Genomic DNA, 24,962 nt, shown 5'->3' with positions numbered 1-24,962 from the left:
ACTATTTATGGGTTCACTAGAGAAAAATTGTAAAATAGAGAAAAGTAGAAAGTGAAAAAAAACATCACCCATTGTCTCACCAGCCAGAGAAAACCACTTGTGAACATTATGGTGTGTTTCCTTCCCATACACGGCCCCCAACCCGCCCACCACCCCTCCACCTAGACTGTTGTTTTTCACAAAGTGGGGGCAGGGGCGCTGTGGAGGGGTGGCCTGGGGTCTGGCTGGGGAACAGGTGATGGCTTTTTAATTGTGCTCTGTGGAGCCCTCAGGGGCTGCCTAGGGGCAGGGGTGGGGTGGAGTAAGGAAGTGGGGCTCTGGGCCCCCCAACTTGCTTCAGCCAGAGCCGGGCTGCTTTCAGCTGTTTTGCAGAGGGGCCTCCTAAGGGAAACCACACTGGATGAAAGATTTCACTGTTTTCAAAAAGTTTTAAAACCATCAGACAGGGGCCCCTTCTTTCCCTTGCTTGATGCTGTCCCATCCATATCCTGCTGTGGGCAGGGCCTCGCGGGATGCTGGGATGCCGTGGAGGCTTCTCGCACTGGCCCCAACTCATTAACCCAACTTCCTGAGCTGCTGCTGTGAGAGCTGCGGGTGCCCTACCTGGCTTGTCATTCTGCCGGTGACTCCCTCCTTCCCAGATGCCCCAAGTCCTTGGGGTTCCCACGAGTTCCCAGGCCAGTGACCCTACTCAACAAACGAGGAGTTAGGTTGGCAAGACACGTTCCAAGCGAACCTATTAGAGCTGTAGGGGCCGTTGCTTCCTTTCCTGAGGGCTCCCAAAATGCTGGTTTATTAATTTGCACGAGGCCTTGCCTGGGAGTAGACAGCAAGCTCCCCAGCTGGAATCAACCACTTTGAAAATCCAGGTGACGTTTGCTGCTGGGTTCCTCTTCCTTCCTCCGCAGTCCCTCAGAGCAACTCACCAACCATGGCCGCAGCTCCCGTCAGGGGCGTGGGGACCAATTCTGCTGGGCTCGGAGGCTGGGACCCACACAGGGCACCGTCTCCTCATGCTTGGATTCAGAGACTCTCCAACCGCCTTGGTCTTAAGAGGGAACGTAGGCCGACCCCCTGATTTTGCGGTGGTGTGGAGAGGGCGTCCAAGGTCACCCTCCGACTAGGGCGTTCATTTCCCACCCCAGGACTCTTTCCATGGCCTGTTTCCTCCTGTGTGTGTCCCTCTCCGTGTGGGTTTACCTGGGGGTCTGAGCCCCGTGATGGCTGCTGAGTGAGGCTCTAGATCTTCCCAGATTTTCCCAGGTATCTCTCCTGTATCCCACATCAGAGCAAGATAGCACAGCCATTGGGTTCATCCAAAATATTTGTGTGTTTATGGCCGTGCGTATGCTTCCACGTGCCCATGGGGGATTAGATTGGAGACTTTGGTAGGTGCTTCTCAGGACATGCCCCACGGTCTCAAGCTGGGCCCCGCTCTGCTCAGTTGACCCCAGGGTTGACTAACGGAGGTGAGGGTGACTTCAGGGGCTGGCAGGATGGAGGGGGAAATTGAGTGGTCAGCTTTAGCCAGGGGACACCCCCAGCATCCACCCCTTGTGGGTCCCAGCAGCTGGTGGCAAGAGAGGTGGAGACAGTCGGATTCTTCAGCTAAGCTGGGTGATGCTTTGCTTAGGGTGACGAGTGTGAGGGTGGTGACCTTGGCTTTTGTCTCAAGAGCAGTGTGGCACATCGGTAATTAGAAGGGATGATCACGATTCGTGCCTTTCCAAGGTTGTGATTAAGCAAAAATAGCCTCCATTCTTCAGCCAGCAGGAGGAGCCGTGGTGAGCGGGGGGCCCTTGGTTCCAGGGGCAGGGTTGGCAGGGGTGCTGGGAGCAGGCGCTGGTGTAGCTGGCCTGCCTCAAGCTTGTCACCAAACGTTGTCACACAAACAGCTATGGGCTCTCCCCACCGCAAATCTGGGCACCGTAGGGACCCTGCCTGAATAGGGCCATGCAGACAGAAATGAATAGGAAGTGGGAAGAAATAGGCAGCCTGATAATGAGGTCCTGGGCTCCTGGCATGTGGCTCCCCACCAACCAGGACCCCATGCCAGCAGCTCTTGTCAGCAGAGGCTGTGGGGTAGCCTCTGGAGGCGGAGCCATAAAGCCCAGGCCAGGCTGTTCTAGAACTCCCAGAGGCTCCTCTTACCAGCTCCCCTGGGGACTTTTAAGAAATGCACTACCCCTTGGATGATGCTTCCCTGAGCCCGATTTCTCCCAAGGGGTTAACAGCATAGACACGTCTCACAGACCGTGTGTACCCTGGGATCTTCATCTGCAATAAGTTTTCACAAAAATGTCATGCTAGGCCCTGACAGCTGATAAACCCTGCTCTCAAGGGGTCCCCAGTCTGATAGGGAAATAGACAGGTAACCTCACAGCAGTGAGCCAGGCCCAGCTCAGCATCATCTCTGCCTAAGTAGATCTGAGAAGGCTTTCCAGAGGCGGTGACAGTAGAGCAGGGTTTTGAAGGACAGGTAGGAATTTGTCAGTCTGCAAAGGGAGGAAGGGCTTACCAGGTGGTGGGCTCAGCATGAGCAAAGGCGTGGAAGAGTGAAAGAGCTGTCTTGTGGTTGAGTCAGAGCCAGTGGCCTCAGTTATTGTGGTGGGAATGTCTGGTTCTTGGAAGAGCAGACCCCTTGTTGGCAAGGTACAGGCAGGGGGTGCCTCCAGGCTGCCTTTCTGCTTGTCTGCTGTGAAGTCTCTGTGAAGACTGGAGACGTACCTTCCAGTGGGGTAACTCTGTCTCGCTCAAGGGGCCAGAATCTAGATCTGGCAGGCAGATTTCCCCTCTCCCCTCTCCCAGAGCAAAGCATTTCTGGGTTTTGTGCATTGCAGGGAAGCAAGGCTCCATCCCCAAAGAGCATGGGAGGCCAGACTCTTTCCCTTGGCTAGGGAGAGAGTGAGGGATGTGAGGACAACCCTCTCAGTCTCCCATCTCCCAAGCCAAGAACTGCCTCAGCATCATTTGCAGCCAGGATGCGGCACTGGTCCACGGATTCGATGCCCAGAACATCATGCGGGCCCCAAGGGAGCTGACCGCAGGCAGATCAAGGATGAAGGTGCTGCTGGTCTGTGTCATCAGTGAGGGCGAAGGATGCAGCCCCCTCCTAACAGAGGGCATGGTGCCTGGGAAACGGCAGGACCCTCCTGTCTTCCCAGTGACTTATTTATAGCCTCGCTATGGTAATTTGTATAATTTGTGGCAATCACAGTATTTAATCCTGTAATCACACTGCACGCGGGCACCCAGCCCGGGGAGGCCAGGAGCCTGCCAGGGCTCAGGGAGGGGTTTGGGGGAGGGGCAGGAGAGTGTGGAGGCAGCTGTGTCCCCATCAGCCTGCGGGCCCATCTTGTCAGGTGTGGCCCTGGCTCTGTGCCCCCTGCCCCCATGCATCCTAGTAATAACAGCAACAACAACTAACGCTTATATAGCACTTACCGTGTTCCAGGCCCTGTTCTAAGCACTTTGTGTATATAAACTCATTCATCCTCATCACCACTCTACGAAGTAGCTACTATTATTATCCCCATATTCCAGATGAGGAAACTGAGGCGTGATCACACAGCTGGTAAGAGCTAACATTTGAACTCAGGCATTCTAACTCCAAAGTCCATGTTTTCAGCCAGATCCCTCCCTCCCAGCCCCAGAGGTGAGGGGTCTTCTAGGCTCCATGCCTGTGACCTCATCCCTGCCCCACTCCTGGTTCTTCCTGGTCTGACCGCCCCAGAGCCGCCCAAACCATGAAGTGTGGCTGCTTCATGCTGGGGAAGCCACACTCTGCTTCCCTCCCGGGCGCTCTCTTTCCTGCTAGCAAACTGTTTCATGTGTGGTGGGAAGAGGGCTCATGGGGGCAGACCTGGACTTCAGTTCAAGGTGCCCATTATCAATTTGTGCTTCTGTTTCTTCTCCTGCAGAATGGGGAGTGTCACGTCCACTTCCCTGGGAAGCTGTGGAGGTCAGGATGCTCGACCTTGTCGAGCATCATCTTCTGTTGGGTTCATGTGCCAGCTCACTCAGTCTTATTAGTTGTACAGCCCGGGGCAAGCCACTTAGGTTTTCTGAGCCTCAGTTTGCTCATCTGTAAAATGGGGCTAATAACAAGAGGACCAATGCTCAGAGGGTAATCGTGGGGACTAGATGGGATGAGACATGTACAGCACATCGTCCTGGGATATGAGTGCTCGGTAAAACTGAGCCATCTTCTGTTGTCTTTTATTACTCTCCTGTCCTGAGGGCAGGGCCCAGGTCTCTTCTAGGCGGGGTCTACAGACTGTTAGAAATGAGGCAGCAGAGTCTGAGCCACTGGAAGGAGCGTTACTAAGTGCTGGGCAGAGCCAGGCCTCAGAACAAGTTTTTCCTCCCTCTCCTCCAAGCCAAACTCCTCCATCATCTAGGAAACGATTTCCTGTCTATGTGGGCAGCTGCTCCAAGCTCATAAAGCAGTTACCCTTAGACCAGGGTGGTGTCTGTGAGGACAGGATAGTTTGGAAATGCACTTCCCTGCTAAGAAAAGCTTCTAGTTTGGAATTCTTTGCAGACGCACCCTCCCCTGGGGCTAGTAGTGGCTGAAAGGATGTTGACTCAGACGCACCTTGGCCAGCGTGCCCACCCACGCCTACCGCAGGGTTGCCCAAAAGGCCCCTGGGAAGGACCCTCCCCAGGTGTGACTCCTAGCGGGGTGCGGCAGGCTCGCGGCAGGGGTGGGGGTGGAGTGTGAAGAAGGCAATTGCCATCCTTGTCTAGAACCGGCTGCTTTAGGAGATAAGTGAGTTCCCCGTCATTGAAGGCAAACAAGTGGTTCACAGTCTAGCGGTGAGCTTCAGCCACACAGAGAAAATAGCATCCTTCTCCTGGGGGAGAAAGGAGAGGAGGCGAGGTCAGCTGGATGGAAGGGAGGATTTCTCAGGGTGGCAGTCCTCATCGGGTGGACGGTGAGGGGGCCCTCTCTCCACCCGAGAGTCCAATGCAGTGATGTTCAGGAACGTAGGTGTTAGCTCGGGGTCGGCATACTTTTCTGTAAAGGGCGAGATAGTAAATATTTCAGGCTTTGCGGGCTGTCAGGACTCTGTGACGCTCAGCTCTGCCACTGTGGCACCAGAGTCGCTACAGACAATACGGAAATGAAAGAGCCCGGTTGTGTCCCAATAAAACTTTACTTACAAAAACTGGCGGCAGGCCAGATCTGGTCCGTGGCGGTGGTTTACTGATCCCTGTGTTAAGAGGAACGAGAGCTCGGGCGGGGCTAGGTGCCAAGAAGCGCCTCCTGGAGGAGGAGGTGGCAGCTGAGAGAAGCAAGGCGAGCATCCTGGCAGTGGCTGGCGTCACCCCAGAGCTGTGGGTGATGATGAGTGTGGTCCCAAATGCTGCCTTACCTCTCTGAGGGTCCCCCACCCTTGGACCAGTTCCCATAATTCAGAGCCTGGCTATCACTCTGATAGCTCTAGCTGTTTTCAGACGGATGCTTGGCCCAAATTTCCGCCTGTAACTGGAAGTGGAGGTCACCAGATGACACCCACACTGTCGCTGTTGTTGGTGGAAAAAAGCGGGGTAGTTCCTTTCTGGGACACCCCTCCTGGCCTTGGGGATAGCATCCGCCGTGGCCTCACCCAGCTGGTCGTCCTTTCCTTAGGAGGAGAAGGTTTCAGGGTGTGTTGATTTCAGAGGCAGGGGGCTGGACGGAGTGACTCCCTAGTTCCGGATGCTATGGTTCCAGCTTGCCATAAGCCCGGGCCTCGTGCCAGCTTGGCCCCAGGGAACATCCAGTTGCCATGAGGGAGGCCTGGAGACGCTGAGTCTCCTCTTCCCGCCACAGGAGAACTGTACCGGGTTTCCTTGAGAAGACAGAAGTTCCCAGCCCAGGGAAGCATCGAGATCCACGAAGACAATGAGGTGGGCTGGGTTTCTGGGGGTGTCTGGGTCCGCCTCTGGGGTCAGGATTTCAGGAAGAGCCCTAGGCTGGTAGACAGGCTGCCTGGTTTTCACCCCGCTCTTCATTTGACTTGCTGGGTGACCCTAGGCAAGTCCCTGTCCTTCTCTGGGCTTCTGGCTCCCATATGAACAAGAGAGGCCTCTTGGCACCCTTCCTGCCCTGACTTCCAGGGGCTTGCCCTCCTGGCAGCTGTGCCCCTCGCTCTGAATGCACAGGAGGTCCCTTCACGTGGGGGCTAGAGAGCTCCCCGACTTGGAGCTGAGATGGGCTGGGCACAGTGCCTGCTTCTCCAGCCACAGTGCCCTGTGTGTGTGATCCTCTGTGTGCACCCCTGTGCCGGCTTCCTGCTGCGTGTCTCTGATCCCCACTGCCGTCCCTCTCAGGAAGGCTGCCCACAGCGCTCCTGCAAGACGCACGTCCTTCTGCTCGTGCTGCACGGGGGGAACATCCTGGACACGGGCTCAGGGGACCCCTCCTGCAAGGCGGCCGACATCCACACCTTCAGCTCTGTGCTGGAGAAGGTCACACGCGCCCACTTCCCCGCGGCCCTGGGCCACATCCTCATCAAGTTCGTCCCCTGTCCTGCCATCTGCTCGGAGGCTTTCTCGCTCGTCTCCAAGTGAGTCCCTTTCTGCTTGTCTGGACTGGCTGGGGTGGGAGGGGACTGAGTGGAGGGGCGGCCCCTCCCATGTGGGTACCTGGTGGGCAGGGGGTAGCTGCCAAGGCCTCTCTGGGATGTCAGATCCTGACAGACCACGAGCATCACTGGTGCACCAAGTCCTCTGCTGGGCCCCCACGGCAGCTCCCCTCCTGTGCTCCACGAGCTCTGGTCTCAGAGGCCCAGATAAAGAAGCTGAGGTGTTGAGAGGTTAAGCAATGGCCCCCAGGGTGACCCAGCGAGGGGAGCCGGGAGTCAAACCCAGGCAGCCTCACTCCCGAGCCACATGATTAGAGCCCAGCAGGGGTGTGTGCTGGGGTGGAGGCGCGATGCTGCACAGTGGACACCCAGAGACAGTGCCGGGGAGACTTCCCTGAGGAGGTGACTTTTGAGTGTGCTTTGAGAGTAGCATAACGTGGTTAAGTGTGTGGGCTCTCTGGTCAGCCTGGGTTTGAATCCCGGCTGTGTGACCCGGGGAAGTTGTTTAACCTCTCCCTGTCTCAGTTTCCTCATCTGTAAAATGGGGATAATCATCGTAATAACTACCTCCTGGCATTTTTGTGAGGATTCTGTGTGCTGGTGTATGGGAAGCCCCTAGCACAGCAAGGGGAGTCCTGGTGACTCACATCATCACCCCGGAGGGGAGAAGGCACTCCCTCCGTTGGTTGGTGGACATGGGCTGGGGAGGGAGACGTCCCGACTCCAGCAGAGAACCCAGTCGGCAGGGATGAGGCAGCGTGCTCACCGGGCCTTGGTTCTTCATCCCAACCCGCCCTCGTCCCTGTGGGTGACAAACCGGGACCCCAGGGGCCCCTGCAGGACCTGGGGGCCTCTGGGAGATCCAGCCCACTGCTGCAGGACCTGAGGGCTCCGGTGCCCCCAGGGCTGCCTGCTTGAGCTAGCCGAAGGTGGGAGCCCTGGCTGCTCACAGATGAAATGGGCATGTGGCAGACTGCTGGGACTGGGAGCCAGGACGCTGGAACTTTCCATACTTAGGGGTGAAAGGGAGGCCGGTGGCCCCTCTAGCCTGCCCCTCTCCCCTGTTCACGTCGACACTGCCAGAAGCTTGGGGCTTCCGCAGAGAAGAGCCCCTGCCCACTTGGGGAGGATGGACAGGGCGTCCCCAGCCTGGAGAAGGGTGGGGAGCGGTGTGGCTGGTCAGGTGTGGCTCTGAGGAGGGGCTCAGCTGTGCGGAGGGGCAGCAGGCCCGTGCCCCAGCTTCCAGCGGTTGGGAGAGAGCTTGGGGAGGGTGTGCAGGAGGCCTTATGCTTCCCTTCCGGGAGAGAAAGGCAAGTTCCCTCTGCCTTCTGGACGGGGAGCGGAGACTCGCCCTGATTTGTCTGTGTTCCCGGGACACGCACAGGGCAGATCTCAGTCAGAGCTGGAAGGAAGATTAAGTCAGTAGTTCCCCAACTTGGCTGATGGCCAAATCCCCGTGTGGTTCTTGTTAAACCGCGAGACTTCAGCCCCACCCCTGGGGCGTCTGAGGGGGGCAGGGAGGAGCCCTGGAACCTGCATCTTCACCGACTGCTCCGGGCTTCTGCTCTGCAGTGAGGTTTGGGAAGCTCCGTCCCCTTCACACTCCAGCGTCGGGAGTTAACTGTGCTCCTTCGTAATCAATCTCAGGACCCCCACCCCCTCGCCCCCAGGATCTGACCTTTAGAGCTGGGTCACCCAGCCCAGGCCAGGAGGATCTCCAGGAAGACGGATGGCCAGCCCCTCAAGGGGACCAGGGGACCGTGGGAGGGAGCGTAGCCCCCACCCCAGGCAGCGCCTTGCCAGGGCCATCCATCACCCTAATCACTGCCGGGATGGAGCTCTTTCCCGGCTAATTAGGATCTCTCCGGCTGCAGTCCAGGCCTGTTTCCTCTAATTTGTGTTCTCTGGAGATGAGGAATGGCTGTTAGGCCGGCCTTGCATACCACGAGGTCTCTGCCACCTGCCCAGGGTGCCCTTAGCCCTGTCACCTGCCCCATTCCTGTCAGGTCCCCAGTGGGATCCGTATTGGGCCCTCAGTCAGCCTGAGCTTAGAGCATGGGGGAAGGGCAGGCTCTGGGTAGGGGGTGGGCATTCCCTCCCTCTGTGGTCCCTCCTGGCCAGCTGGGTCCCAGGGGACGGAGGCGGGAGGGGTGGGGGTGGGGTTGGGGGCAGGCAGCCAGGAGCTGGTCCCAGATAGGTCTAAGCCACCCAGAGAGGGAGGGACTTGCTAGTGGGGAGGCAGGGAAGTGAGGGTGGCCATGCAGGGGCTGGACGATCCACTGGCAGAGGAGGTGCTGTAGGGCAGGCTCCCTTGTCCTTTCTGGTGTCACAGCCCTTTCCACAAAGCCGACGAAGGGTCTGGCTCCTCTCCCCAGAAAGAAGGACACAATATTGTGCGTGCAGCTGCATGCCCACCTCCAAGTTGTGGGCGACATGTGATCCCCCTGTCTTGCAGATCCTCTTTCCTTCTTTCTAGCTTCCCTAAAGCCTTCCTTTAGGCCTACTTCAAACCCCACCTACTCCAGGAAGTCTGCCATGATATGTCCCCACCCTGACCCACACCAGTAGCTTCCTTCACAACTGGGGTGTCTTTTGGGGCCATGCAGAAGAGGGTGAAAGAGCTCTGCTGTCACGGGAGACTCCAGGGCCCACAGCACAGGCTGGCATGGGGATGGACACGTGGGGGTCAGCACAGGCTTGGCTCCCCTCCAGCCCCCTACTGCCTGGGCTTTGTCTTGTCTGGCTCCTGCCTGGGTCCTTCTGAAGAGCCCCGGAGCAGAGGCCCAGTTCCTGGCCAGGATATGCTGTCTTCTGCCTGGCCTGCAGCTCCAAACCCACCCTCGGCCTGATCCCGGCTGGGCTTACCTTGCCCCCCTGTCTGCAGCCTGAACCCCTACAGCCACGATGAGGGCTGTCTCAGCAGCAGCCAGGACCACGTCCCTCTGGCCGCCCTGCCCCTGTTGGCCATCTCCTCCCCGCAGTACCAGGATGCGGTTGCCACCGTCGTCGAGCAAGCCAACCAGGTCTACGCAGAGTTCCTCAATTCCCCAGATGGGATCGGCTTCAGTGGGCAGGTAGGATGGCCCGCCCTCGCCTCCCCATCCCTGGCCCTGCCCTGAGAGATCCTGGAGTCTGCCGGAAGGATCTAGACCAGGCTGATCAGGAGCTGTAGCTTCTGAGATCCAAGGAGGATTTTGAGATATTTGGGTTTGTTCTCGTTTTACAGATAGGAAAACTGAGGCCAACATCTGAGTTCCGATTCTGAGCCCATGCTCATCCCTGGCCCGATTTGACCCCAGCCTAGCCTGATTCCTGTCCTCAGGCTGACCCTGGCCCCGTTTGACCCCTGACCTAGCCTGATTCCTGTCCTCGGGCTGACCCTGGCCCAGTTTGACCCCTGACCTAGCCTGATTCCTGTCCTCAGGCTGACCCTGGCCCAGTTTGACCCCTGACCTAGCCTGATTCCTGTCCTCAGGCTGACCCTGGCCCCGTTTGACCCCTGACCTAGCCTGATTCCTGTCCTCGGGCTGACCCTGGCCCCAAAATGAGTACCCCTCCCCCTGTTGGGGCTCTCTCAGTGCCTCCCTGCGACAGGTTCCTCATCTCCCCGTGGACAGGTGACCTGCACTCTGGCTGGGTCTGGGGGTGAGGGGTCAGCGGCGGGCAGGCCTGTAGTCCCAGCTGTGCCTTCTCCAGGTGTGTCTCATCGGGGACTGTGTGGGGGGCCTCCTGGCCTTCGATGCCATCTGTTACAGTGCGGGGCCCGCGGGTGACAGCCCTGGCAGCAGCAGCCGGAAGGGGAGCATCAGCAGCACCCAGGTGCGGGCCAGGTGGTGGGGATGGCGGGGGGTCTGCCCTTGGGAGCTGCCCCCAGTCCCAGGGGAGCAGGGGCCTCTCTGGGGGAGGTAGTCTTAGCCCTAAACACCTGTAACAGTAATATCCAGGTTACAAAGTATTTATCACATCCTACAAGACTAGCAAGAGACTGTTATCACAGGGGAGGAAGTTGAGGCCCAGAGAGGGCTAATTTAGGGTTGGGTCCCGGGGCAGCTGTCCAGAGTCCCCGTGGATCGCCTTGTGGATGCAGGAGACAGCCCTGTGCCCAAAACCCCACCATTCCCGTGTCGTGGCTTCCACACTCCTTTTGGAAGAGGTATTTCCTCTCACATCTAGGAGAAAGGGGCTCCTTTTCCTGGGAGGGGCAGGGCCCAGACTTTCCGGGGACCGCAGCGCCCCCCTGTCCTCTCCCTGGCCCCAAGGACAGCCTGCTTGTGGCGGAGGAGGAGCGCAGCCTGGCCGGCAGCAAGCGTCTCAGCAAGAGCAGCATTGACGTCTCCAGCGTGCTGGAGGATGAGGAGCCCACGAGGCCGTTGCCACGGAAACAGAGCGACTCCTCCACCTATGACTGTGAGGCCATCACTCAGCATCATGCCTTCCTGTCAAGGTAACCGCGCCCTGTGCCCCACCTTCCTTCCTGCACAGCGTCCAGGGGAGAGAGGACCTCGGCTCAGAGTCAGCTGCGAGGGCTGGGACCACTCGTATGCCCCGGGCCCTTCCATGGGGCCCAGAGACAAGCACTGAGATGCTGAGTCCAAGGCCACTCCCGGTGGGCCCTGCACCGAGACCCGGGACCCTGCGCTCTGTCCCTGCTCCACCCTGACATGCAGAGAGACGGGACAATGCGTGTCACCTCTCCGAGCCTCAGCTTTGTCTTCTGCAAGAGGGTGAACGCTGCCCAGCCTCCTGCACTAGTGAAAGAACAGATGTGGCTGTGCTGTGTCAGCTGCTCCTGGTGTGTGTTCTTATTATTTCGCAGATGGGGCAGCAGAGGCTGAGGAGGTCAGGAACTTTCCTGGGATCACACAGCCAGTTACCGGCGAGCGGGGGCCGGCATTCTGGCCTCCCAATCCCCAGTACACAACACACTTTTATTCGTAGCCCAGGCAGGTCCCTCCACGGAAGGTTCACCCTTTAACTTTCTAGAAGAGCCATGTTATTCGACACTGGCTAAGTGAATTAGCTGCACATTTATTCAGGATACAAATGGGTATTGGACCTAGACCCAAATTGGAAGGAGTGCCTCTTTTCCTCTTCCCTTTTTCCTCAATTCATTCCTCCCTTCCTTCTTACCCAGTGATGAGTATCCTGAGGTCGTTACAACATTTGCAAAACAGATCATCTTACCACCCAGAGGGAACCACGGCTAGCACGTTGGAGTATTTCCTTTTATTATACTTTTTGACATGCTGTGCGTATAGTTTTACTTTTAAAAAAGACTTTTATATTGTGAGCTTTTCCCCCTATAATTAAAAATCCTTGGTAAATATTTTTAATAATATTTATTCAGTGAATGGACAGCGTCTTAATCCCAGTAACTGGACACTTTGGCTTTTTCCAGTTCTTTGCGCTCCGGGGAATATTTCTGTGCATAAACATTTGTGTATGTATTAGGGTTATTTCGTCCGGATGGACTCCTGGAAGAGGACTTCTTAGGTCAAAGGCTCTGCATATTTAAATCTCTGACTATTTAAAGCCCCTCTGACAGATTATTCTTTAGAAAAACCTCTACATTTCAAGTCTGGGTTACAACGTGAAATCTCCACATTTCTGGTTCGTCCTTGAAAAATCCCGTAAGAGAGCCCCACGTTTGGAAAGTGACAAGGAGTTGGAGGCTTTTGGTAGCTGATCCAACACAGCCAGCTTTTCCTGCTGGTGGAGGGACAGGTGGCTGTTTCTTTGGTGATTAAGTAGTTGGTGTGTGGTTGGGGACTATGCTGTACAGGAAGTATGTATTACACACAGAGTCGGGATCCTCGTGGCGAGATGCTCACACCTCGAGGGGCAGAAGGAAGTGTGTGGATTCAGATTCAACTTTCCGGACCCTCACTCACAGAGAGTTGGGGACTTGCCCACACAATTCAGTCATTGTTTCCAAAATTCCACTTCTCCTCCAACTTGAGTATTTTTGTTGAATTTGCATTCAGTTAATTGATTCATAGGTCATGTGATCCCACTGGATCGTCTTAAACTCTGAGCTATACCTAAATGCCAGCTGGAAGGTCAGGGAGGTGCCCAGCTTTCCTGCCCACTCTGAGTCTGTGGCTACACATCATCCACTCGGACTCTTTGGGGCAATGAAAGCCTGGGATGGGAATAGTTGCAATTCTGTGTGTCTCGTGTTTTCCTTTTTAAGCTCTGCTTCGTCTGCAGGCTGGAGGGGAGGGAAGACCAAGCTGTTTGCATCTGTGTCTGCGGGTTGTCTGGAACATGAGTTACAATGAAAGCCCTAATCCTGGCAGGAGCAACATCGTCCAGCTGGGCTGTGTATTAGCCAAGCTGGGCTTCTCTGCTAGATGGTGCAGGATTTCACAGTGTGCCCATCACAGAGCCAGCACGAGGGGGCAGGCCCGCCACCACGTAGGATGCTTAGGTGTCCTCAGCCCATTTCAATAAGTCAAGTTTTACTGGATCACGGCCACGTGTATTTGTTCAAGTATCGTCTATGGCTGCTTGCTACAATGGCAGCGTTGAGTAGACGTGATAGAGACCATATGGTCCCCAAAGTCTAAAGTATTTACCATCTGGCCCTTTACAGAAAAAGTTGGCCGACCCCTGCCTGAGCCAAGCCTTGGTGGCCAATGCTGAGATGGTCGCCAACGTGTGCTGATGGTGTCTGGCAAGTGGTTGCGGGTTCTGAGCCCTGCCCCAGAGATGGGTGCTGCCCTGCTGAGTGAGCTCCCACACCCTCGGTCCTCCCTAACCTGTGCTCCCGTGTCTTCTTCCCTCCGGCAGCATCCACTCGAGCGTGCTGAAGGATGAGGCTGAGCCCCCTGCAGCCGGGGGGCCCCAGCTCCCCGAGGTCAGCCTGGGCCGCTTGGATTTCGATGTGTCTGACTTCTTCCTCTTCGGCTCGCCCCTGGGCCTGGTCCTGGCCATGCGGAGGACGGTGCTGCCTGGGCTGGACGGTGGGTGTGTGGCAGGCTAGGCCTGAGATAGCTTTGTGTCACTCGGTCACTGTGTCAGGGCCTCAACTTGGGGAGAGTGAGGGTGGGGGACAGGGGCAGGAAGGGTCGGGGAGTCGGGGTAGATGGAGAGAGAGGAGAGGAGTCAGAAGGAGGGGAGAGGAGGGACAGTGGGGCAGACCCCCAGATGGGGCAGAGGAGAGGCAGCCCCGGGGGGATTTCACTGTCCCTGTCACATGCCCCGGGCTGATTTGTGGTCCTATTGTCCTGTTGTCAGACCCTATGGGAAGAGAAACCATAAATATTTACCCTATTTCACCCCACCCCTCCTTCCCCAGTGCCCAGGCAGACCCCCTGCAGCCAGGTCGGCTTACTGACCCCTGCATAGACCTGAGCCCACCTCCACGCCTTTGCTCACGCAGTACCCGCAGCCTTGAGTGCCTCCTCCCATTCCTCTAAGATACACACCGAGGCCATTTGCACCAGCGGGTGGGTTAGCAATGATGCGAGGACACGAGAGGCTCGAGGCACCTTGGGATCAACAGGTCAAGGCTTCTCAAACTTCTGCATCAAAGCTCACCAACAAATTGCAATACGGAACAGTTGAGAAGGGAGGGTCTCTGCTTGAAGTGGGGAGAGGAGGCAGAACCCCACGGCTGCCCTTAATGTCACTAAGGAACACTAGGGCACCGTGGGTGCTGGACCCGCCAGTCCCCTGACCTGGAGCGACAGGGAGGCACACTGAGGCCTCAGTGGAGACACCTGCTGGTCAGGGAGAGAAGTGTATTGCCAGCTCTAGTAAACCACCAACTCCGATGATCCCCAGGCCCAGGAATTGAGTGGGGCCAGAGGCAGCGGCCGCTGCTCCTGACTGAAGGGCCTGGGTCGGCTTCATAGATCTAGTAGCAACTAAGCAAAAGCTGGAAGAATTTAAAGGAGTTTGACCTGTGGAAATAGTGGAGGGAGGGCCTGCCAGGAGGAGGAGACAGCTTGAGCAAAGGGACAGGGACAGGAGAGCAGCAGCCTGGTCGAGGAGCTGCAGCTGTCCACCATGGCTGCAGTGCTGGGTGCCTACAGCACTGCTCCCGAGTGGGACAGGTTGGCAAGGCCTTGAGTGCCAAACTGAACATAATGGCTTTGAGCCTGTGGGTAATAGGGAGCCATAGCAGCTTCTTGAGCAGAGGAGTAGGCTATGCAAAACTGCACTCAGGGGAGCCATACAGGCCAACGGTTCTAGCAAGGGGCCTCCTCTGTGTATCCTCCCACCCCCCAGGTTTCCAGGTGCGTCCTGCCTGCAGCCAGGTCTACAGCTTCTTCCACTGTGCAGACCCCTCTGCCTCACGGCTCGAGCCACTGCTGGAGCCCAGGTTCCACCTGGTGCCGCCCGTCAGCGTGCCCCGCTACCAGAGGTTCCCACTGGGCGATGGACAGTCCCTCCTCCTCGGTAGGCTCTCGGGGGTGGGAGAGAGTGTGCTGGGCTGGAGGTTGGGCCCCAGCCAGGCGGCACTCGAGGACCACCCTCTCCAGTCCAGTCCCTCCAAGCTGGCAGCTGAGGGAGTGACTAGACTCAGCAGAGCAGGGTCTGTGTGCTCTTGGGGGAGAGGAGAACAGGAAAACAGCTGACTCACCTGCCTTCCGAGTGGCCCACCTGTGCGAGCACCTGCTCTGTAGGAGCCATCCTGGGGCTCAGAGACTCAGGCTCTGCCCCCAACAAGCTCGCCCCGGCTAAGCTCCTGTGACCGGGGCCAGCATGATGCTTGAGCTGTCAGACCTGATTCCAAGTCCAGGGATCCCTGCTGAGTGCTGTTCCCCAGTGCCCAGCCTGGACTCTGGAGGTGCAGGGCAGGGAGTGTCTCATCCTGGTGGGCTTCACGGAAGAGGGGGCCTTTGGCCAAGGCGTTTGAGCAGGTGGAAAACAGTGGGAGCATGGGGGTTCGGGGGATCTTCTAGGTGGAGGGAACAGCAGCAGCAAAGGCAGGTGGGTTTGGGGAAAAGCCAGTGGACTCCAGGGCTCACGTGGGGTGAGCAGGGCATGGACTGGGGCGTGGTCAAGGGGAGGCCGGTGACGTACAGTCAGGGGCTTGGAGATCAGGTCAGAGGAGGTTTAGCCAGAGCCTGTTCCGGGGTTTGGGCCAGATTGTGGGGGGAGCGCTGTGCATGTGGCTTATTCAGGGTTAAAAACCAGCCTCACCCACTTCAATGGAAACTTAATTTCCACAGTCCTGCTTTGTCAGGAGCTCCCAGAGATGGAAGAGGCTCTGAAACCTCTGCCATCCTGAAATGTGTCCCTCTTTGGTCAGGGCCTCCCCCTGCCCCCAGAGGGCGCTCTAGCTCCCAGGGAGTCCCCAGTCTCTCCCAGGCTCCACCACAACCCTTTGTGGCCCAGGAGAGGAGTTTGATACAAGAGCACGTGGTTGCGGGTCACCCCGTCACAGACCTCAGCTGTGCTTTTGGGGGCAATCCCCCAGAGGCACCCTTGGCAGCAGGGGGTGGGGGTGATGGTTGGGACCCCAGCTCGTCCTGGCATAACTCATAACTTAGAGGAGGAGAAACCCAAGGATGCACTACGACGGAGTCTGGCCAGGCCCTGGAGGAGTGACAGGTGCAGGTTGCCCATTGGCAGGTGAGGGAGCAGGGCCAGGCTGGCTCCTCTCTGAGCGCCCAGCCTCCCGCCCAGCATGGGCTGGCACGGTGTGTGGGCTCTGCTTGAGTCATACTACTCGGCCCTGACTGTGAAATTCCCCTCCAGCCGATGCCCTGCACACCCACAGCTCCCTCTTCCTGGAGGGCAGCTCCCAGGGCAGCCCACCGCTTCTCGACGCCCCTGCCTCGCCCCCTCAGGCCCCGAGGTCCCAGCGCCTGGGACGGAGGATGAGCCAGGGCAGCTCCCACAGCGAGAGCTCAGAGTCCTCGGACAGCCTGGCACCCGTGGGCGCCTCCCGCAGTGAGTGAGGGTCTTCGGGGGCCCTGCCTGGATGAGAGGGAGAGGGACCTTGCTCTGGGTGGCCGCTGGTCCACCGCCAGGGCTGCAGAGGGCAGGGGAGAAGGGGTAAAGAAAATCTAGACTGAACTCTGACCTCAGAGAGAACTTTGACCTCTGACCCTGGACAAGGCCCTGACCTCCCACCATGGGCCGAGCCATGACCTCTCGAGGCCTAGACTGAGCTCTGACCTCAGCCCGAGCCCTAGTCCCAGCATTCAGTTTTCCCACTGGGAGTCCCTGCTGACCAGTGGCCCTGGGTGAGACAGTGGGCGTCTCCACGGGTCTCACTCCCGAGGCCAGTTTTCAGCACGCGTCTTAGAGGAGGGGTGCGGGGCGAAGGGGCTGTGGGTTGTGAGAAGGTGGGAGGAGGAGCCGCACGTCCCCCCAGAGCTCACTTCAAGCTGGGCACTCTGGCCCCAAACTCGTGCCCTGAATGGCCCATCCACCACTGGGTCTGTGCAGAGGGGTCCCGCGCCCCCCCTTGGGTCAACGCCCCAGGCAGGCCACTCTGTCCTCACCTCCCTCTCGGACCTGCAGTCACGGCCAAGTGGTGGGGCGCCAAGCGCATCGACTACGCCCTGTACTGCCCGGATGTCCTCACAGCCTTCCCCACGGTGGCACTGCCCCACCTCTTCCACGCCAGCTACTGGGAGTCCACGGACGTGGTGGCCTTCATCCTGAGACAGGTACTGCTGCCCCTTCCTGGGCCCTGCCCCCAGGGCACCTCTGGGGGGTCCCATCCGTTTATGTCTGGAGAAGAGCCTTGCTTTGTGGGCCATTGGGAAGGCATTGGAGCACTTAGCCAAGTCGGGGGTGGCACGGTCAGATGATGGGTTTTATAAAGAACACTGGCTTCTGGCTAATGATATGGTACTTTCTAGAAAGTTAAATAGAAATTACATGGGAGAATGTACCCATGTGTCAGCTTGGAGACTGGAGTAATAAATGCCTGCTCCCCTGTGGGTCTCAGTGTCCTCATCTGTCACCTAGATGGGGGAGCAGAGAGGCAGTGACTGAGGGAGCGTCTGGGGAAAGGAGGGTGGGAGGTGGGTGGGGGTCGGATCACGTGCAGCCTTGATGGCCAAGGTCAGGAGTTTGATTTTATGCTGGGTCTGATGAGGAGCCACTGCAGGGTTTTGAGCAAAGGAGAGATTAACTGACTTGTATTTTTAGAAGCATGAGGCCCATTATGAGGCAAGTAGAGGAGCCCACCTTCTAGACGGCAGCTTGGGCTAGGATCCTGGTGGAGGAGGTGCTGAAGGGCAGCTGGACTTGTTGTGGTGACAGGCCCTGCTGATGTCTGGGGGTGAGGGAAAGGGGAGAATCCAGCGGGTCCTGTTTTCCACTTGAGTAGCTCTGGCGGTTCCATGCCGTAGGGCGGGGAGGAGCAGGGCTGGGCCGGGCTGGGCTGGGGGACACTGAGTCTTGGATCTGGACCTGGGGAGTGTGAGGTGCCTGTTGGACATTGGGAAGGCAGGTGAGCAGAGAGTCCAGAGCTGGGGGAAAATGTCAGGCTTAGAGAGAAATGTGGGGTCATCAGAGCTTGGATGGCGTTCAAAGCCAGCGTCGGGTGCGACACTCTGACCCTGACACCAGGTCCAGCGTGTGGGTTTTCCCCACACCACGCAGTTCTCTGGCACCAGCTGGGTGTCCGACAGTTCAACTCAGTTCTGACACTGTCTACCTGGAGACGGCGTCAGGTTCCACAGGTTAAGGGCTCAGACCCTCTGCACCCCTCCCAATTCAGATGCTAATCGCACGTCCAGGTTGTCACCTGGGCTTCTGACCAACTAGCTGTAGACTGGAGGTTCCCATGACCCCCTCCCTGGGTTTGATTAACTTGCTAGAGTTGCTCACAGAACTCAGAGAAACAGTTTACTGTTGCAAAGGATATAACTCAGGCACAGCCGGATGGAAGAGATGCACAGGGAAGGTGTGGGGAAAGGACCTGAGCTTCCCTGCCCTCCCCGAGGGCACCACTCTCCCCAGATCTCCACGTGCTCCCCAACCCGGAAGCTCTCTGAATCCTGTCCTTTTGGGTTTTGTGGAGGCTTCATTACTTAGGCACGATTGGTTAAACCGTTGGCCCCTGGCAGCTGATCCAGCCTCCAGCCCCTCTCCCCTCGCGGACGTCAGCTTGGGCCCGGAGGGCAGAGCATTTGGGAGACGGTGGTCTGGCCCCGCCGTCAGGACAGGCGGGCAGGGAGATGGGTCCTGGGGCCTCCAGCCTCCTGAGGGTTCCAGGCTGGGAGGTGGGGAGGCTTGAGGAGGGCCCCGCCGGCCACAAGCTGGCGGGCCCTGATGCCCTGGGCAGGAGGGAGAGGGGTCAGGACGGCCTGATCCTGCCCTGCTGTTACCAGGTGATGCGCTACGAGAGCGCGAACGTCAAGGAGAGCACTGGCTTGGATCCTGCAGCGCTGAGCCCCGCTAACCCCCGTGAGAAGTGGCTTCGTAAGAGGACCCAGGTCAAGTTGCGGGTATGTGCAGGCTGGAGTTGCATATGGGTTGGGACTGTGGCCTCAGGGAGGTGAGGCTGCCCCTGGGGGCTTGGGTGTCCACCCGGCAGGTAAGGCCTTCATTTAGGCCTCAGAGATTCGTGCTCACACAGGCGGGGATTCATGCTTAGACGAGGCCCACGGCGCTGCAGTGGGGCAGGCTAGGGGCTGGGGAGTGTGAGATGGGGGAGCTGGTTCCCCCTGGCCTGGCTTCACAGGAGCACCAAGGGTGGGCTGTCCAGGGCACTGGGGATGGTGAGGAGATGCCAGTTATGGAGCAATTGCTACACGCCAGGCCTCTGTAGATGTGGATGTGAATCAGAAAGAGTCCCACCCACAACCACGGGGCTCACAGTCTGATTCATCTGGTGTGGTATTTGCCATGACAGAGGGAGGCACAGATTAGGAAGAAGATGGAGAGAAGAATTGTCAGGGCAGGCCATGCAGCGCTTCCCTGAAGAAGAGTCAATTTTGTAAGGTATTGAAGTATGAATAGGAGTTCAGTATGCATACATTCATTCATTTACTCAGCCAACAATCCTCAGTGCCCATTGTGTCCCAGGCCTTGTGGCTGGGGAGTGGAGCATAGGGATCTACAGACAGAACCACGGCTATGATGGGCACTTCCAGTCTGGTGGGAACATCAGACAAGGACCCCAAGAACAGTCCTGAAAGGTAGAAGGTGATCAGTGCTCCACGAATCAACTCCTTCTTTGTAAACGTATTTATTGAGCTATAACCACATTTTATACAATTCACCCACTTAAAGTATATAATTCAGTGGATTTTAGTGTATTCACAGATGTGTGCAACCATCACCACAGTCAATTTTAAAACATTTTCATCACCTCAAAAAGATGTTCCTTACCCTTTAACTATCATCCCCTTACCCCCATCCCCCCAGCCCTAAGCAGTCAGTAATCTACTTTCTGTCTAAGTAGATTTGCCTATTCTGGACATTTCATAAAATGGAATCATACACTATGTTGTCTTTTGTGCCTGGCTTCATTCACTTAGTGTAATGTTTTCAAGGTTTATCCATGTTGTAGCACATGTCAATACTTCATTCCTTTTTATGGCTGAATAATATTCCACTGTATGGACATACCACATTTTGTTTATCCATTCTTCAGTTGTTGGATATTTGGGTTGTTTCCGCCTTTTGTCTATTATGAATAATGCTGCTGTAAATATTGGTGCATAAATTTTGTGTGGACATGTGTTTTCATTTCTCTTGGGTGTATATCTAGGAGTGGAATTGCTGGATCAAACGGTAACTCTAGTTTAATTATTTGGGGAACTGCTAAACTTTTCTAAGGCAGCTGCACCATTTTACATTCCCACCAGCAGTGTATGAGGTTCCAATTTCTCCACATCCTCACCAACTCTTGTTGTTATGTCTCTTTGATTCCAGTCCTCCTAGTGGGTGTGACATGGTGTCTCACTGTGGTTTAGATTTGCATTTCCCTGATGACTAGTGACGTGGAGCATCTTTCCATGTGTTTATTTCCATGAATCAACTCTTCCCTCTCCAGTGTTCTTGTAGGGGGCCTGTGTCCCGCACTTGACTGTCTCTGGGTCAGGATCCATGACTGGTCCCTCTCTGCGTCCCCAGAGCCCAGCTCAGGGACCAGTGCAGATGAGGTGCCTGCAAATATTTGTTGAATTGAACTAAATACTGTGGGGACTGAGAGGAGGTAGAGACCGTCTTTGGGGAGTCGGAGGGGACAAAGTTGTCAGGTCAGAGTGGATGGGCTGGAATGTGGGGGCAGAGGGTCAGGGATTGCATGGAGAGTAGGGGGACCAGTGTGAGCACAGGCCTGGAGGCCCTGCAGAGCCTGGCCTGCAAGGACCAGAGGGGTTTAGAAGGGGAACAGCAGGAGACAGATTGAAAAGGTTGCCCAGGTAAGGCTTGACCCTGAGCTCAGGATTCAGACTTCATCCAGAAGGCACCGGGTGTTAACAGATCAGTGCTTTATAAAGACAATGGATCTGCCGTGGGGTCTGTTTTTGAATAGGAGCTCCATTGAGAAGCTATTAGCAGAGTCCAAACGAGAGGTAATGCAGGTGTGGGGAGAGCAGGGAGTGTACAGGAAGGGGCATCCGGTTACATGGTTTGGGTCTTGAAGCCAGGCTGGGGGCAGTGGGCGGTTGGGGCCAGCCAAGGCCTTTGAGCTGCGGAATGAATTGAAACCAGAGTGAAGAAAGATGGGGATGTTGGGAAGGTAGAAACAAAATGATGCAATGTCCAGGATTGCTCCAAAATAATCTGGGGTGGGGTGGGGTGGGGTGGGGTGTTCTGCAAGGGCAGAAGGAAACCATTCTGGTGCTGACTAAGCCATGGAGCTGGGGCCAGGCACATGGGAATCGTTACCCCATTCTCTCTACTCTTGTACGTTGGAAATCTCCAACTCAGAAAAGACGGGTGGTAAATGGCCGTTGGACATGGGCTATGATGTGGAAGGACAGACTGAAGGTGACCCGGCAGTTTCCAGCCTGGGACGCTAGGAGAGGGACAGGCTGTGTGGACTGGCTATTACCCCAGGGCCGTGGGGCAGAATCGAGAGCAGAGAATGCTCGCCTGCAGGAACCCCAGTGCTGCCTCGAGACAGCGTGAGGGTCAAAGGGTCTGTTTTCCTCGTGGGTTCCCAGGGAACACATCTCGGAAACTCTACCAGAAGTTAATAGGAAGGCACGATTCAGCAGGTCCACACCCCGCAGCTAATCCTAAGGACAATATAATGAAAAGCAAGGTCAAGCCCCCCTTACAAGGTTGAGCTGGTTTCTGTCATTCCAGAACGTCACTGCTAACCACCGGGCCAACGACGTGATTGCTGCCGAGGACGGCCCCCAGGTCCTGGTGGGGCGGTTCATGTACGGGCCCCTCGACATGGTGGCTCTCACCGGAGAGAAGGTATTGCAGGCTGGGCCATCCCCTCCTCGGCTGGGCCCTCACACACCAGGTGCCTCATGGTACCACATGGCACGTGGGCCGAGGGCTCAGTGTGGGCAGAGCTGTGCGTGGTGGGAGCACGGGGCAGGGAGACACTGGTCCTGCCAGGCAGGTCAGGGAAGGCAAGCAAGGAGAGAGGGATGAGCTTGGTGTTGTTGGGGGAAGAGGGAGAATCTCCCTCTGCCCTTTCCCTTAAGGTTCTTCTGGCTGGCCAAATAATCAACAAGACAGGTTAGCAGGAGAAAATAATACCAAGTTTAATAACATGTATACATGGGAGAAAGCAGGGACACTGCGTTTCTCTACACAATAGCAGAAATTCTCGTCTTAAATATCATTTTCAGCCAATGACAAAGGAGGATTTTGGGGGTGGGGAGAGTCAGTTACAGGAGATTACCACTAAAGCACAGTAAACAAGAGTAAGGTTTATTATACAGCCCAAGGCCTCACCTTCCACATTGATAAGTCACTAGAAATGAGCTCATCCCCCTCTCTTCTCCAAACAGAGAGGGAGATACCTTTACAAATGGAGATTTCCCTTATAAATGTAAATGATTGTCTGGCAACTCTTCGCAGGGTCATCCAGAGAATGTGGCCAGAGAGACAGAACTTCTGATAAGAGGGGCTTGTTGGTGCCTTTCCTATTGTAACATTTACCCTACGTTATCTTTACAGCCATCATGATAGATCTGTTCCAGAAAGGAGCCACCATGTCAAATTCTTTAGGCAGTTAGTGGGGGAGGTCAAATGTCCCTAGAGAAAACAACCAAGGTAAAGAGACAGATTTCAGGGTGGCCAAATCTTGATCTCCCACAGTGTGTCTGAGGAGTAATGAGAAGCCAGCGTGGCTGCAGTGGAGAGAGAGGGGGAGAGAGAGGATGGTAGGAGCCAGGGAACAGCATCACGCAGGGCCCCAGTCCCTGCAGTCTTGGCAGAGAGCTCCCCGGCCCAGCCCCTGAGCCACGCCTGCAGCCCCCCGGCCTTCAGCGAGTCCCCTGGCCCCCTCACTGCCTGCAGGTGGACATCCTGGTGATGGCAGAGCCGTCCTCGGGCCGCTGGGTGCACCTGGACACGGAGATCACCAACAGTAGTGGCCGAATCACCTACAGCGTGCCGCGGCCCCGGCGCCTGGGGGTCGGTGTCTACCCCGTGAAGATGGTCGTCAGGTAAGACTCGGGGGACATTCTCATGGCACATTTCTGTGGCCCTTCCAGCCAGGCCTGTCCAGAAGACGGGGTCCTCGGGTGCTCTCTTTTGGGTCCCATCCCTGTCTGCGTGGAGAAAGGAAGACGGACGAGGTCACCAGGCGTGGCATCAGGAGATGCCATCGAGATTCTCTCTGACCCTGGCCCTGACTGAGCTCTGCCCCAGCCGCCGGCTGACCTCAGGCCTCAGGCTGACGCCTGTTCCTGAGCGCAGGGCTGACCACAGGCGGGGACCTTTCAGGGGCGACCAGACCTGCGCGACGAGCTACCTCACGGTGCTGCCCCGGGGCATGGAGTGCGTGGTGTTCAGCATCGACGGGTCCTTCGCGGCCAGCGTGTCCATCATGGGAAGTGACCCCAAGGTCCGGCCGGGGGCAGTGGACGTTGTCCGGTGAGTGCTACCTCCCTGCAAGGGACATGTCCCCCGGGAAAGCAGCTCTGGGGGAGATGGGTGTGTTTTTTCTGGTTTCCTGCAGGAATTCCACTGGTCTCCAGGGCAGGAGCCGGGAGGTCCTGGCTGCACCTCCAGTAGTAATTTACTGAGGGTCCTTGAGAAAGTCCTGCTGCTTTCTCGACTTTAGTCCCTCCCCCTGTCCCTCCCTGCCTTCCTTCCTCCATTTATTCCAACAGCGTCTGAGCATTCTGATCCCAATCAGCATAAAATCAGTGTGTTCTGATTATCTATGGCTGTGTAACAAATGGCTCCAATCTTAGCAGCTGAAAATGATACTTTATTCCTCTGTCTCATGTTCTGTGCATGGACTGGGCTCTGCTGGGACCTTTTCACCTGGGGTCCCTCCTGCAATTACAGTCAAATGGTGGTCTGGGCTGGGGGTCATCTGAAGGCTCCCCTGGGCTGGATGTTCAAGATGGCTTCTGAACTCATGTATCTTGTTCCTCCGCTGGGGTCTCTCTTTCTCTCTCTCCATGTGGCTGCTCCATGTGACCAGCCTGGGCTTCCTCCCAGCGTGGAGTCTCAGACTAGTCAGACTTGGTGCATGGCGGCTGGCTTTCCCAATGGTAGCCGGCTTCCTCTGTGTCTTAGAGACCCAGGTGGAAGCTTCAGGCTTCTTATGACCCAGCCGTGGGAGTCCCAGTGTCCGTTCCACTGTGTTCTATTGGTTATGAGCTGGTCACAGGCGCAGCCCAGATTCAAGGGGAAGGGACCACATAAGGGTGTGGATCCTGGGACCCGTGGCTCACTGTGGGCTGTCTTTCAAGACTAGCTAACACACAGTGCTAACTGAGAGATGGGAGCTATTACAGCCTATTGGAGAAAGCAGAGCAGGCTTCCTGGGAGAGGTGGCATTTGAGATAGCCTTTGAAGGATGAATGTCTATATATTTTTATTTTACAAAAGCCATCCATGCCATTGGACAAAGATTAGCAAATGCAGAAATGCAAAAAGAAGAGAATACAAAATTGATTTTGATAGGCCAAGAAGGAAGACACAGGGTGACAAGGACAAAGATGAGCAGAGCATGTTTGGGGACCAGGTGGAACAAGTTCATGGCAGTGGGACTGTGGAGGCCAGATTAGGACAGGGCAGGAGGTGTGGCGGGAGACGCAGTCCCCCAGGGCTAGTGTGTTGCTAAGAGGAGTGCGGAAGGATTTTGCCAGTAGAAAAGCAAAAGAGGTCCACTTGAGTGCCTTCCTCCCTTCCCGCCTCCCTGTCTCCGTCCATCCTTCCTGAGCCAGGCTCTGTGCTGGGCCCTGACGCAGAGGGAGCTCCTGGTTGGAGGAATCTCACAGTCCAGCGGGGAAAACAAGTCAGGGCCATGAGAAACAGTGA

At 56.7% G+C, this 24,962-nt stretch overlaps 1 protein-coding gene across 1 annotated transcript in view; it reads left to right on the top strand.

Moving 5' to 3' along the window:
* Positions 1–24,962, top strand: part of PITPNM3 (PITPNM family member 3) — a 94,560-nt gene that overhangs the window by 58,126 nt on the left and 11,472 nt on the right. Inside the window, exons 5-17 of the mRNA XM_087440594.1 lie at positions 5,819–5,895; positions 6,319–6,554; positions 9,457–9,646; positions 10,269–10,391; positions 10,832–11,016; positions 13,365–13,537; positions 14,808–14,978; positions 16,284–16,478; positions 17,055–17,203; positions 18,878–18,994; positions 21,810–21,926; positions 22,983–23,131; positions 23,412–23,561. Coding sequence (XP_087296720.1) covers positions 5,819–5,895; positions 6,319–6,554; positions 9,457–9,646; positions 10,269–10,391; positions 10,832–11,016; positions 13,365–13,537; positions 14,808–14,978; positions 16,284–16,478; positions 17,055–17,203; positions 18,878–18,994; positions 21,810–21,926; positions 22,983–23,131; positions 23,412–23,561 — 2,032 coding nt within the window. The remainder of the gene's footprint in view (positions 1–5,818; positions 5,896–6,318; positions 6,555–9,456; positions 9,647–10,268; positions 10,392–10,831; positions 11,017–13,364; positions 13,538–14,807; positions 14,979–16,283; positions 16,479–17,054; positions 17,204–18,877; positions 18,995–21,809; positions 21,927–22,982; positions 23,132–23,411; positions 23,562–24,962) is intronic.

This window comes from Ceratotherium simum, chromosome 16 (genome assembly GCF_057802395.1).
Source record: "Ceratotherium simum simum isolate JZ-2026a chromosome 16, ASM5780239v1, whole genome shotgun sequence".
Lineage (NCBI taxonomy): Eukaryota > Metazoa > Chordata > Mammalia > Perissodactyla > Rhinocerotidae > Ceratotherium > Ceratotherium simum.
Note: the sequence above shows the minus strand (reverse complement) of the source record. Positions and strands in the feature narration are given on the sequence as shown.